The 15,236-nt window shown below is 43.5% G+C and overlaps 1 protein-coding gene across 2 annotated transcripts; it reads right to left on the bottom strand.

The window, feature by feature from the left end:
• Positions 1 to 1,908: 1,908 nt before the first annotated feature.
• Positions 1,909 to 14,547, bottom strand: LOC121579806 (solute carrier family 13 member 5). 2 transcript variants are annotated; one of them, XM_041894712.2, is made up of 12 exons: positions 14,314 to 14,547; positions 12,225 to 12,353; positions 11,992 to 12,128; positions 11,490 to 11,815; positions 11,068 to 11,257; positions 10,727 to 10,849; positions 10,255 to 10,467; positions 7,183 to 7,292; positions 3,571 to 3,692; positions 3,205 to 3,366; positions 2,611 to 2,748; positions 1,909 to 2,527 (listed from the first exon to the last, which is right to left on the bottom strand). In XM_041894712.2, the coding sequence occupies exons 1-12, from the start codon at positions 14,440 to 14,442 to the stop codon at positions 2,387 to 2,389; spliced, it is 1,920 nt and encodes a 639-aa protein (XP_041750646.2). In that variant the 5' UTR covers positions 14,443 to 14,547; the 3' UTR covers positions 1,909 to 2,386. The 2 variants fall into 2 exon arrangements, with proteins under 2 accessions (XP_041750646.2, XP_041750645.2); XM_041894711.2 differs by having other exon boundaries at positions 11,992 to 12,353.
• Positions 14,548 to 15,236: the final 689 nt, after the last annotated feature.

Here is a 15,236-nt window from a genome sequence, read left to right as displayed (position 1 = left end):
GTTATGGGTATGCTTGTCATCGGCAAGGACTAGGGAGTTTTTAAGGATAAAAATAAATGGAATAGAGCTAAGCACAGGGGAAAACCTGGTTCAGTCTTCTTTCCAACAGACACTGGGAGACAAACGTACCTTTCAGCAGGACAATAACCTAAAACACAAGGCCAAATATACACTGGAGTTGCTTACCTAGACGACATTGAATGTTCCTGATTGGCCTAGTTACAGTTTTGACTTAAATCGGCTTGAAAATCTATGGCAAGACTTGAAAATGGCTGTCTAGCAATGATCAACAACCGACTTGAAAGAGCTTGAATAATTAAAAAAAGAATAATGTGCAAATATTGTACAATCCAGGTGTGCAAAGCTCTTAGAGACAGCTGTAATCACTGCCAAAGGTGATTCTAACATGTATTGACTCAGGGGTGTGAATACTTATGTAAATTAGATATTTATGTATTTCAATTTCAATACATTTGATAAAATGTCAAAAAACATGTTTTCACTTTGTCATTATTGGGTATTGTGCGTAGATGGGTGAGACAATAATCCATTGAATTAATTTTGAATTCAGGCTGTAAAAATAAAAAGTGGAATATTTCAAGGGGTATGAATACTTTCTGAAGTCACTGTAGCTCTTGCCTCTGGCCCCCTGCTGAGCTGTTTTCCCACAGCTCTACCTGCCCCAGACAGACAGGGCCATAGTTCAATGCACCCTCCTGTTTTTACAATCCTCTGAATTATAAAACATCCAATAACTTAACTGGGAGGTGAAAGATTAATTATACACTTTTGAGATTCTTTGAATGAATGACTTGAATCCCCTGAGGCTGTCAGTATGAGATATATAGAGGGTTTGTTATAGTCAGTCATGTTCTCAGATGTGAGTGAATAGATAAGTCATTTCTCTTTTGGCATCAGTGGACTTTATCCTGTCCTGCGGCGTATCGTGTGTGTGTGAAGGAATACGCTTCTAATCATTTAGGCTGACTGACTACACACCATATCTCATTCTGTTTGCTTGATGAGGTAACACTGAACATTTTTGTGTGTGTTTGAGAGAGAGAGAGAGAGAGAGAGGCAACAGCAGGATTCTGTTGTACTGTGCTCAAGCTTTGTCTTCGAGACAGTAACTGTAAGTTACTCACTAACTTAACAAAGACTTACTAGGTTTCAACACATTTGTCTAAGAAGTCTTATCCAAATGAGATTTGTGTCTGTCGTAGTAATGCATGGTATATAGCTTGATAGGCTAGTGTGAGAGAAGATGTTTTGTGGTCAACAGAAAGAGACAATGTCCCAGGGACCATATCAGCTCAAACAGTGACCTGCACAACCTCAAAAGTCCATGCTTTATTCAGCAAAAAAACTAAACAAATACAGTACAACATACAAAACCCATAAAAAGGTTGTCATCGGAATGGAAATAACAACTCTTAAACTCAAACAAAAGTCAATCATTGATAAAACTATACAACATATCTCATTAATTACACTTACTGAAAAGCATTTATCATAATTTATGTAATATAACAGGGTTCCCCAACTCGCGGCCCGCAGGTGATTTTATTTGGCCCCCCAAGTTTTCTGAGCAAAACTTTTTTATATTTTTTATATTGTTGATTGTTGGACATAAAAGTGTGAAAACTCCTGGAAATCTGTTCCGAAGGATCCCCAGGCATAATAGAGAGATATATGTGATCGTATACAAATGTAAGCAAGGTTTGAAATGATTATGTTTTAGTCAAATGGGTATTGTGCGTAGATGCAAGTATGAAAAATGTATGCACTCACTAACTGTAAGTCGCTCTGGATAAGAGCGTCTGCTAAATGACTAAAATGTCAAATGTAAATATTATATTTGTTTGGGCCTCTGGCAGTCAATTTGCAGTCTCCAAATTATTTGTAATTATGTTCTGGACCCCTGACTATCCACTCAAGAAAAAATCGGCCCGCGGCTAAAACTAGTTGATGATCCCTGTAATATAATACATTTGTAGAATATAAATTCATATAAAAATATTGTCAGTAATACAAATATAAGTTACAGTATTACAGCATGTCTTGGTTTTAAAAGTTATTTATCATCCCTGTTCCCTAAGGCTCTCTAGTGTCATTACCATATAATATAAGAATAAGTCCCTAACTGTACAAAATAAGTATAAAATACACTGATAATAAACCAGTATGGTGATGGCACAGCTGGAAACTATCCCAGTGTGTGTGTATTTGTGTGTATGTGTACACCAGACCATAGTAGCCAGTGTTCTCATGGCCAGCCTTCTGTTGCCCCAGCGAGGCTTGTAGTGCTGTTGGAGGAAGATCAGTGGTCTCTTGGTAATACTTCCCCTTCCTCCTCCTCACTCATCCCCTTTTATCATTTCCCCCCTCATCCTCCTGTAGTGATGGTAGCGGTGGTGTTGGCCCAGGAGGGGAAGGTGTCCAGGTTGAACATGGCTCTACCCCAGCTGTTAATGGCCAGAGTGATGCACAGGATCCCTATGATGTTCATCACTATACCCGTTTTAGCCTGTAGGAGAGAGAGGGGGTTAGAGTTGAGGTGGTGGTAGGTTGAGGGGATGGCGGTGAGGGTGGATAGCCAAGGTCTCTCACCATGTCTGACACCTTCAGGTATCCATAAGAGAACACGATGGCGTTAGGAGGCGTGGCCACAGGCAGCATGAAGGCAAAGGAGGCACTGAGGGTGCAGGGTACCATCACATACAGTGGGTTCACCCCTATGGTCTGGGACTGCAATAGAACACACACATATTAACCAACACACACTCGCACTTACGTACATACGAATGCATGGACATGAGCACACACAAGTACATATACAAGTAGTACTATCCTGTAATGTGGATGCGAATAGGATGAATAAGAGTGTCTGTGCATGTGGCTCTGTGCTGGCTCAGTTATCAAAGCTTCTCTTTACTGAATCAACAGAGCTGAGAGCTCTACACAGTGCTGCTACAGTCTCACTGTCTGGCCTCTAATGTGACCTATTAGTGCAAATAACCTCTCTCTTTCTCTCTCTCTCTCTCTCTCTCTCTCTCTCTCTGAGAACCTCTTCAGTGATAGGCCTGGCTCAGATCCCCTATTGACAAGCTCTATTCAGTACATTCCAATTTTATCAAGAGGAAACTTGATCCGAGGGAGTGTCTGTGTGAGAGAGAGGGGGAGAAAGAGAGGTTGTGTGTGTACCATGGAGGCGAGGATGGGCAGGAAGAGTGTAGCGGTAGCCACGTTGCTGGCACACTCAGTGAAGGTGGCGATGAGGAGACAGAGGATGACAGCGATGGCCCAGGGAGGGATAGAGCTGAGAGGCATCATCTGATCACCCAGCCACCGCGACAGACCAGACATCTAGATGGATACACACACACATATTGAAGCTTATAAACACGCATGGACACACATACACACACGCACGCACGCACGCACGCACACACACACACACACACACACACACACACACACACACACACACACACACACACACACACACACACACACACACACACACACACACACACACACACACACACACACACACACACACACACACACCTCGCTTCCCTTAGCCAGTGCGAAGCCTCCTCCTAGCAGCAGTACAATGCTCCAGGGCATCTTCCTCTGGGTCACCTGCCAGGTCAGCAGGGCACGGGCGGGGCCGCGGGGGGGCTGGGGCTCTGAGTGGAGGGGGGCGCACACATGTCAAGCAGTGTCTACAGCAGGGGTTCCCAAACTCTTTTGGCCCAAGACCCCATTTTGATATCTGAAAATTCTCGCGACCCCAACAATGTGAAAAAAAGTATGTACAGTGAGGGAAAAAAGTATTTGATCCCCTGCTGATTTTGTACGTTTGCCCACTGACAAAGACATGATCAGTCTATAATTTTAATGGTAGGTTTATTTGAACAGTGAGAGCTAGAATAACAACAACAAAAATGCAGAAAAACGCATGTCAAAAATGTTATAAATTGATTTGCATTTTAATGAGGGAAATAAGTATTTGACCCCTCTGCAAAACATGACTTAGTACTTGGTGGCAAAACCCTTGTTGGCAATCACAGAGGTCAGATGTTTCTTGTAGTTGCCCACCAGGTTTGCACACATCTCAGGAGGGATTTTGTTCCACTCCTCTTTGCAGATCTTCTCCAAGTCATTAAGGTTTCGAGGCTGACGTTTGGCAACTCGAACCTTCAGCTCCCTCCACAGATTTTCTATGGGATAAAGGTCTGGAGACTGGCTAGGCCACTCCAGGACCTTAATGTGCTTCTTCTTGAGCCACTCCTTTGTTGCCTTGGCCGTGTGTTTTGGGTCATTGTCATGCTGGAATACCCATCCACGACTCATTTTCAATGCCCTGGCTGAGGGAAGGAGGTTCTCACCCAAGATTTGATGGTACATGGCCCCGTCCATCGTCCCTTTGATGCGGTGAAGTTATCCTGTCCCCTTAGCAGAAAAACACCCCCAAAGCATAATGTTTCCACCTCCATGTTTGACGGTGGGGATGGTGTTCTTGGGGTCATAGGCAGCATTCCTCCTCCTCCAAACACGGCGAGTTGAGTTGATGCAAAAAGAGCTCGATTTTGGTCTCATCTGACCACAACACTTTCACCCAGTTCTCCTCTGAATCATTCAGATGTTCATTTGCAAACTTCAGACGGCCCTGTATTTGTGCTTTCTTGAGCAGGGGGACCTTGCGGGCGCTGCAGGATTTCAGTCCTTCACGGCGTAGTGTGTTACCAATTGTTTTCTTGGTGACTATGGTCCCAGCTGCCTTGAGATCATTGACAAGATCCTCCCGTGTAGTTTTGGGCTGATTCCTCACCGTTCTCATGATCATTGCAACTCCACGAGGTGAGATCTTGCATGGAGGCCCAGGCCGAGGGAGATTGACAGTTATTTTGTGTTTCTTCCATTTGCGAATAATCGCACCAACTGTTGTCACCTTCTCACCAAGCTGCTTGGCAGTCTTGTAGCCCATTCCAGCCTTGTGTAGGTCTACAATCTTGTCCCTGACATCCTTGGAGAGCTCTTTGGTCTTGGCCATGGTGGAGAGTTTGGAATCTGATTGATTGATTGCTTCTGTGGACAAGTGTCTTTTATACAGGTAACAAGCTGAGATTAGGAGCACTCCCTTTAAGAGTGTGATCCTAATCTCAGCTCGTTACCTGTATAAAAGACACCTGGGAGCCAGAAATCTTTCTGATTGAGAGGGGGTCAAATACTTATTTCCCTCATTAAAATGCAAATCAATTTATAACATTTTTGACATGCGTTTTTCTGCATTTATTTGTTGTTATTCTGTCTCTCACTGTTCAAATACACCTACCATTAAAATTATAGACTGATCATGTCTTTGTCAGTGGGCAAACGTACAAAATCAGCAGGGGATCAAATACTTTTTTCCCTCACTGTACTTAACAGCCAATGTTTATTTTTTTATTTGGGGCTATGGCAGTCAATTGAAAAACATTCTAACAGTATTTCTGATTGTCTTCTCAACTCACCATCACATACTTTTAATGTGGGGCTAAGACAGTCAATTGCAAATTAGTCTGACATAATGTATCTTATCTCACCACTAATGAGATGGGTGTGCTTGATGCATGTTGCGTCGGAGCTTCTCAAAGTCTGGGTCGACAATGCACACCTCATCTCTGCTGTCATATCCAACCTGGATCGATATTTGGTTTTAATTCAGACGAGAGCACTGAATCCGGCTTCACACAGATATAGCCTACCATGAGTTTTATGGTGCTTTCAAGATAACTGGGAACTCTGAAAAATACAAGGTCAAATCATGACGTCATTGATCTTTAGGTCGGAAAGTCAGAGCTCTAGAAAGAGGCCAGATTTCCCGAGTTGGAATTCCGAGTTGGATGACCGTTCAAAATTATTTTTCCCAGTCGGAGCTCATTTCTTTCCGAGTTCCCAGTTGTCTTGAACGCACTGAAGTCGGAAGTCGGAGATTTACGAGTTCCCAGTTCCCAGTTGTTTTGAATGCGGCATTAATGCTCAGAGGGAGACGGCAGGGTATTCCCTTTGAGTCAGGAACCAAAACTCCTTTGTAGTGACCCGTGAATGCATTGGGTCACATGACAACTAGATCAGCTGTTTGATTTCACTCACCGCCATGTCAACTGAGCCAGGATCACAGTCAAACGGATTGGAAAGTAGGTCCCAAAATGCTCTTCCAAGCGTTGGAGGTGAGCAGTCATCACACGTGTGGGACACTTACTGATGCTGTTTTCTGTTATTTTCTTTTCATTACACAGAAGTCACAAGTCTGTTTGTTTTACATCTATTGTGAAAGACAACAGTTCCTCAATGCGAAAAATCTTTCCAACACTCCCATTCGATAACAACCAAGCCTCGGTGTGAAATAGAACATTGTCGTGCTCTGATCCCATATCTCCACATAGTTTTGTGAACAGCGGTGCGCACAGTTACCTGCTGCAATATACTGCATATATACTATTTTGCCGCCACTTGCTCTCGCTCTAGAGTGCAGAGGCCTGCTCGCCTCCCGCCATAGATGGAGCCCCATCGGTGCAAAAGCCCACAATTCGATCCCATGGAATCTGTTTTTCGTCAATATAGCCACACAGCACACTGAACATCCCCTATGCCGTTTCATGCTTGGGAATCGTGAGACAGAACAATATGTCCTCGTGAATAACATCCCCCGACATGTAGCGAACAAAAGTCAATGCATCTCGGCCTTCACAGCTAATGTCCATTTGTTTGAGCATAAGCTGCAGAGTTTTTGAGTCGTTCAGTCAGAGCATAAATTATTTGTTTAACAGTGTTATCTGACAAAGATATTGATGTGAGTTTCTGTGCTTCTGCCTCCTCACACATTGTTTTCACCATATCAATTGCGGCCGGTAATATCAAAGTCTCTGCAATAGTGTTTGGTTTTGTAGCGTAGCGGGCCTAGCCATTCACCGTGGGAATGATTCAAGTGCAATGGTCAAGTGTGGCCTTTTCCCATGATCTAAGGGCGCGCTCTTGTTGAATTTGATATTTTTTTTCTTCAGGATTTTGGAAATTCTCCTGCGAACCCATTTTCATATCAGGCGGGTCGCGACCCCTAGTTTGGGAACCACTGGTCTACAGTGTGTGTGTGTTGTGTGTGTGTGTGTTTATGAATGCGTGTGCGTGTATCACCTGTGTCAAAGCTCTGTGTTCTCCAGAAGCAGAGGTAGCGGGGGGGCTCAGAGGGCAAGACGAACAGCAACACGGCAACAAACACTGCCACTGTGGCATCAGTCACAAACCTGGAGAGGGGAGAGGAGAGGATGGAGGTTAGAGGTTAGGGGTCAGACTGTGTGGGGTTAGGGGGCAGCAGGGTAGGGGAATACAGGGGTTAGGAGTTGGGAAAAGGTGCAGAGGGAGGCCGGGGAGGGGCCCTCCAATCCTTTTTTGAACACTAACTAATTCTGACCCAATGACAATGTGATGACAGAGTGGATTGATGTAAAGGACAGAGCATGTTTGATGACCTTAGCCCCAGTTTGATCCAGGATTCTGTTAGAATCAACAAGTGTTTCCATGGTGATGTGCCAATTCATAAATTGACAGACGTCACATATGCCCTATGTGTTAGGGAGGTCACATGACCAGAATAGAGAGAAGAAGGTCATTTCCATCTAAAAGGACCCATGAGCACCAACATGTGAAGTTCATAGGAGCATGTCACATTGCATGTCAAATGAAAGCTAAGAGTCTATATTTTTGAGAAATTAAGGCATATATACATTTTCCAACCATTTTCCATCCTAAAAATTAGGAATAAGCGAAGTCGTCTGGTCAAACAGATAGAAAAGGCGTCTTAGAAAACATCTACGAGAAAAACTCTTAAAAGGAATTAGAAATATATGAAAACACAATAATGTTGAAGTAAAGACCCTTGGCAACTAATATGAAATGATTTGCCTTCTGTAAAATTAAGAAACATTGCCTTGTGTCTTGTAAATCCGTTACCAAAAACCCACATACAGTATCTTTAAGATATTTTTGTTATTTCTCTCCCTCATGAGAAAGTTCACGGAAGTAACATGTAAAGGTAGACCTACCAAATAGTTATAATGTTTTTTACTGCTATCAAGTTTATGAATTATTAAGTGATTAAAACTCGTAGTTTGGTAACAGAATTACCAAAAAAGCTGTAACAGAATTGATGCAATTGAACTGGCTCCAATGGGAAATAATCTTTGTCACAAACCACAGTTGGTTCACCTACTACTAGTCTGGCATACTGTTATGTTCAGCTCATAACAAATTTGATTTATCTTTCTGTCGTCTGGTGGTCAAAGCAAGACTGTGAAAAAAGTCTGGACAACCCCTCCCCCCTCTAACTCTCCCGCTCTCTTTCTCTGCCGCTCTCTCTCTCTCTCCCTCTCTCTCTTCTCTCTCTCTCCAGGTAATGCCACCTCTCCTGGGTCTTACTGACACTTACCATGACACCCTACCACCTACCCTATTTCCATTTACTTGAACAAGCATCCTCACCCACTGAGCACTGACCGACACCGGACGTCCATGGATGTTGAAAAGTAGTTGAAATCTGGTCAGTCCGCCCTGTCCGGACCAGATCTGAACCAATCATAGACGTCTATGATTCACAAGTTTGGACATCACAGTACAGTAGAGCACAGCAGAGAACAGTACATTACAATACAGAACAGTACAGTAAAGAAAAGTAGAGAACAGTACTGTACACTACAGTAGAGCACACTAGCGTAGAGTACAATATAATGTACTGTGTTGTACTGTACTATACTGTACTGAACATATCTACTTTACTGTACTGTACTGTGATGTCCAAACTTGTGAAACAGATGTATGATTGTTTTAGGATTTTGTCTGGTCCGGACCAACCAAATGTGGTCTTGTTTGGGGCCGGAGCTCATTACAATCAAAGCCAGTGTGTGGACTAATACCCAAATATGCAAAAAAATATAAATAGCATATTTCTACCTTTGTGTACCTATTCAGAATATGTCAACATGAAGAGAATGATATTAATTCCTGTATGGTACAGATCATGGACTCATGATGTAATTCCGTTACCGAAATTTCGTTACTGGATGTAAATCAACTTCACCTACTGTAGTTCAATAACCCAATTATTATTATTTTTTACTCAAGGTGTCATGTCATAGCTGACACCCTATTATTTCTGCCGGCATCTTTGAATCTTAATTCGGAGCAGATATTTAAAGGTGCAATATTCAGAAATCGCTCCACCATTTCTCAGTTTATTTGACAAAACAAGCAATGTTTAGTGTAGAGAATCATTGTACCATCTAAACCGCTGTGAAATATATTTTCAATAACCCAAAATACTGTAATTTCAGCTTTTTGAAGTTGGTGTACAAAACCGAAAGTAAAAGACGCAAAAACGAAACTTAAAAAATAAAATAAAAATAAAAAGTAGGGGAAGCATAGAAATAGCACACATAGAACAGATCTACCGCTTCTTAGACTTGCTTTCAATGAGAATGACAGATCTATAACTCACATTTCTATGTGAATTTGGTGGGGTAGCCCAAAAAGTTAAATATTGCAGCTTTAACAGAGTTTTTGGAAAACGTGGTCGCATAAAAAACTGAGGGAGAGTTTACTGTTTGCATCTGCACCGGACTTCCAGTAAATGTGTTTTTGTGAAATGTTCTGTGTAAATTGTACAAAGAAGTCCTTGTGCATAAAGTTGTATGGTCTGTTAAACTTTGAAATCAATGGTTTTTGTTTGGCATACATTTGAAAGTTAATCTGAGTCAAAGCATAATTCCGTTACCGTGGAATTGCCCAAAACGTAGTGTGTGCCTCTCCTGCCCATCGATCTGTTTGTCATAAAGAAGTGTGCTTTTCTCTCTCATTCACTCTAGTGAGATCATGTTTCCCGGACTCTGTGTGTGCTGGTTACAGTGTGTGTGTGTGCAGGTGAGAGTGTGTTTTTGTGTGTCAAAGTTTAGAACACGTGTATTGATGCAACACAGAATGACATATTTTGTCCATCTGTGTTTGTTTTCTCCTGTTTCCTGTGTCCTGACACTTGGTCTAATAGAAGGTTCTGGGTCTAAAGACAACTCAGTTCACCTATCCTTCAGATCAGATCAGGCTTGTGTTACTGTGCATGTGTTTGCATATTTCCACCTGCTAGTGTTTTGTGTGTCTGTGTGGTTGAGTATGTATGGTGTGTACAGTATTTCACTGTGGTGTGTGTGTGTTACATACTCTGCCTTGGCGTTGAAGACGTGGGTTGCCCATCCGTCGATGAAGCCTGGGCTTCGTGTGAACCAAAGCACCACCAGCAGGATGAAGAGCCCCAGGACACTCAGCTCTCCATAAGACATGGGTCCCAGACGACGATGCTCCTCACGGATCAAATCATATGCTGCACGCTCCTTCTCTGACTGCACAGCACCACAGCCCCACGTACGCTTCAGACTGGAGAGGAGGAGGGGGTGACAGGAATGAGAGAAATTACTGGGGGAGGAAAAGAGAAGGGGGTGAGAGAAAGACAGACTGAGTGAAAGAGAGATTATTTACAATAATAGGTCAGATAAGAAGCAGAGTGAGTGAGAGAGACATATTACCCCTATTTTGCCTATGCAAACCTTTACAGATATCATGTCATGGTTGAACTGAGAGAGAGGAGAGAGTAGAGTTAAAGTAATGCCTGTGATGCTCTTGCCAGGTCACTCACTTGAAGCCGATGAAGACGAGCTGGAGCCAGAGCCAGGCCAGTGTTAGCATTAGCAACATGGTGGGGAAGGCAAAGGCGAACCACGAGGCAAAGTTAATCACGTCACCGTTCTGAGGGAAGAGTCTGACATTGGGTTTCTGTTAAGAACATAACTTCTCAAAAATGTCAAACATCAAATGTCAGTTGATCAACATGATATGTTCAGACCCCCTTATCTATGTTCATAGCTATGGGATATACATGCACTAACATTTGTGAGGTGTGTGTCTGTGAGAGGTACGCGTGTCTGTGTGTGTGTGTGTGTGTGTGTGTGTGAGTGTGAGAGAGAGAGAGGAACATACTGGCTCATCTGCCCTGTGAGGACGAGGTTGGGTCCGGTGCCAGTGAGAGTGGCAGTGCCTCCGATGCTGGCAGCGTAACACACACACAACGTCAGGCCTTTACACATCTTCATCCTCTCCTTCTCCTCCTCTTCCTCCCCAACCTGCTCCTCTGCTTCAGTCCCTTCCTTCAAGACCATGGACACTACCACTGTATACAGAGAGGAAGGGGGAGACAAAACCACTATATATTAAAGAAGTTTGGGAATCAGGACCACCAAGAGGTCAAGGCCAAAATTGTTAGCTAGGCAGGTTGTTGCCTATATACATTTAGCCTATGTCTATAATTGTCGGAAATCGCCATTTAACTGTGTTATGGTGTATTGGTGAGAAAGTAGTGCTCCAGCCTCACCCAGACCCCAGCCCAGTGCCCTGCACCTCACCTGGCTTCCCATCAGTCAGAGAGTTGTCCTGAGGAACTAGTTTGTCTGGGGAGTCCAGTTTATCTTTTGAGGCTGGTTTCTCCAGTGGGATGTGATTGTCCTGGATCTTAAGTGTGTTCTGTGGGGTCGAACTGTTCTCCAGTTTTTCCTCAGGAGTCGTACCATTCTCCTGGCTCTGAGGGGTGTGCAGGGTGTTCTCCCCCTTTCGTGGGCTGTTGAGCTGCTCCAGGACAGCCTGGACAATGGGGACCATCATAGCTGTGGTGGCTGTGTTACTGATCCACATGGACAGGAACGCTGTCACACCCATGAACCCTAGCATTAGACTGGTGGGGACAGCGGAGGAGGGGAAGGTGTATCAGAGAAAGAAAAGAGGAAGTGGAGAAGGAGGAAAGAATGCAAGGCTTTAGCTCAGTGGGCATACATGTTCTTGAATTTTGCAGACAATCCTGATTTGATACTTGAACAATTGATAGACAGACACCTGTGATTTGCTACTCACAGGGCAGGCCGCACCCCCACAACAAGTAGAACTCTGAGGGCAATGCGCTTGTGAAGATTCCATGTCTCCACGGCAACAGCCACCATCAGCCCGCCCACAAACAGCATGTTGGTGTCCTTCAGGTACTGCATACACACCTGATACACACATTTGTGAGAGATTGTCTTTGTGTGTGAGCATGTGTGTTTGTGTGTGTGTGTGTGTGTGTGCGTGCATGTGTGAGGGAAGCGTACCTGCTTGGACTCCATGATGCCAAACAGAGGGAAGAGGACAGCAGGCAGGAGAGCAGTCACAGCCAGCGGCAGTACCTCAGTGCACCAGTACACTGCCATCAGGGCTATCACATAGGCACAGCCTGCCTCCTGCAACACACACATTTACAATACTTGATTTAGATCCATATAGAAGTACAGAGAACCCAAATATTCTAGAGGTCAAAAGGACAAACACCCACACACACACGAAAGAACTGAAGCACATTAACACGCGGTGTTCTGTGTGTCTGGTGGTGTCATTGTATCAATATTGATCTGTGATATGAATTCGTGATTCTCAAGTAATGTAAACTTGAACTTCAACACCCTATGGTGTGATGAGGAAATGTTTCCTCCCTCTTCAATGCCCTGCCACTGAAACACTGAGCTTACAGGGTATAAGACCTCCTGGGGCAGGTTAGGCTTTATGTCACTCTCACAAGACTAGGTTACTAAGTAGGCCTAATACCTAAAATTGGTCTACTGTCTGTCAGCACAGCAGGAGAAAGCATGGTCAGGTGACAATAACACACTCTCTCCCAAACCAAAAGTCTTCGCTATGTGTATTTTTTCTGATATATGTATTTAGCTAAAGGGCCCAGCTGGGCCTTCTACTAAAGTTACATAGGGATGGTACCTGCTGTGGAGACCCCTGAGATCCAGTTGCCAGGGTGACCCAGTCAGTCAGTGTGGGATCTGGGATGTTTTTCAGATTCCACATATCTCTATGGATATTTCTGGGAATCACCGACTATATCAACACTGATGATGGGTCATCAGCACTGATGATGGCACACTGAACCAAATTGGTAACTACACGTTTGCAACTTTTGTAGTCTAATTGGAACTAGCACTTTGGTGTAGTAGGCTTATGTATTTAACTTAAGCATTTATTTCTATCTATCTCTGTGTGAAGCTCCTCTGCTCTACAAACTTTTGAACTCTATAGTCCTCATGTTATCCACGGTTGAAAGACCAGTGCGCCTAGATCGCTTGAATGCCGCAGCAAGCGCAAAAGCGGTAGTTTCCATGATAGGTTAGCGGGACAGCTCTGTCGTTAAAACAACAACAAAGGGTTAGACAAGAGAGCTCAGCACCACATTAACCTCGGGCGCAAGCTGAAGGAATGTGTCATGCCAGGTCCTGACCTTGTGCCCCTCTGAAAGTTACATGCTGACCAAACCGGCCACATTGTGTGCTCGAGTGTTGCAAAATAAATGTACACATACACAATCATTTCATCCAATCTGCTTGCGCGTGCCAACGGCGTCTGCATTGCCAGTCGCTAAAATAGAACTTGGTTCTATTTTAGACGGTTGACACGCTGCAAGTCCCACCTCTCCCATCTACTCATTGGTTTTTATGAGCATAAACCCACATGGGTGATTGAAAGATGAATGAGGTTCACACTTCAGTCCAGTTGGTGTCGGTAATGTACCTTAAAGTTGGTTGCCAACCGCCATATAAAATCCACAGAAGAAGAAGAATTATGAAGAGGAGAGATTAATCAAAGAAAATTTACTAAAATCTAACTAGGTTCTTGGAGTAGAGAACACAAGATTTTGTCTGACTCAAAATGAGTCAAAATTCTACAAAGGTCCAGCTAAACCCCCCCCCTTGCTCAAACTATGTGGATCCCTCTTGACTGTCGCCCCATCTGTAGGAGGCGACAGTCAAAACGTTCAACTCTAGGTGACAATTGTCGTAGTCCAGACCTACTCTCTGTTATGTAGCTACATGTTTTATTTGACGCTTGTTTATTTTTATTTTCAAGTCTTTGAGATTCTTTCTGTAATGAAAAACGCCAGTGTGTGCGTTGGGAAACTAGGCCTATAGCAATACATATTTACGCCAAAATCAACATGCGTCAGGTGCACAAAATAATAATGCATAATTTATTAAATATCTAAAAAGACGATAGACTACTAGTAGGCTGCTAGTGAAATATTTTAAATCGTCATTCAGATAACCTATTCTTGGTGTAGAAAGCAGAAAGAGTAGGCCTAGCTGGTGTCAAGAGGAGGTAGGGACCCCTGGAATAAGTCCATTACACAACTTTGGCACATACCGTGGTTCTGATCAGCAGAGGTAGCGGGAGGAGGAGGAATGGTGTGCAGAAAATAATCACCCCATCCTTGAACATCCACATCGCCCGGAGTGAGGACACCATCTTCTCCCAGTCAGAGAATACTGACATAAATTACTGTTGCGCGCGTCTGGACTCACTCCGGGAAGAAAGCAGAAATTATGAGGGAAAGGGTGAGCGAACTCTGATACCTCCAGCTTTACCCTGGGGACAGGACTGCACATGACATCTCTCTCTCTCTCTCTCTCTCTCTCTCTCTCTCTCTCCCTCTGTGTGTGCGCGTGTGTGTGAGACAGAGAGCCAACACTTTTGAGTGGCATTCATACTTAAATATTAACTTTTGTCATGCGTTTCCTCACACACTGTAGTCCTGGTGCGAGTTTCTTAAACTCTTAGAAAAATAAACGTTTGAAAAGTCATATTTGCGCAATTAACTTTTTTAAACTTAATTTAAGATTACATTTGAATCTGTTCATTGGTGCAGTTTTGTTATGATTTATCACAATTGTTGATTTTCTCACAAGAAAGTGGCATATCAAGACTATGAGTTCACTATTACAAACCTATAGGCCAATTTCATGTTCATTTTATTAGCAGGCAGGGATTTGTTTTGGACACCCATGTCATTCAAATCCTGTCATATCACATTGGAGTTTGGAGGGCAGGGAGAGAGAGAGAAGGTATAAACTGAGAGAGACATAAAGGGAGAGATAGATGGGATTTCCTTGGAAAAGCAGTTGGTGCTGGCAAACCAACCTTTCTTTGGGAGTAAAGTTACACTCCCCAAAACATCGAGAGTGTGGTGATGTGATTTGAAGTCAGGCGCAGGAGGGTAAATCACAGAATAACAGGTTTATTCCGTTGACACAGTGGTACGCAGCAATGCGTCAAACACTCCAGTGCGG

Source organism: Coregonus clupeaformis, chromosome 13, assembly GCF_020615455.1.
Source record: "Coregonus clupeaformis isolate EN_2021a chromosome 13, ASM2061545v1, whole genome shotgun sequence".
NCBI classification, from domain to species: Eukaryota; Metazoa; Chordata; class Actinopteri; order Salmoniformes; family Salmonidae; genus Coregonus; species Coregonus clupeaformis.
The sequence above is the reverse complement of the archived record's forward strand: the minus strand, read 5'-3'. Positions and strand labels throughout refer to the sequence as shown.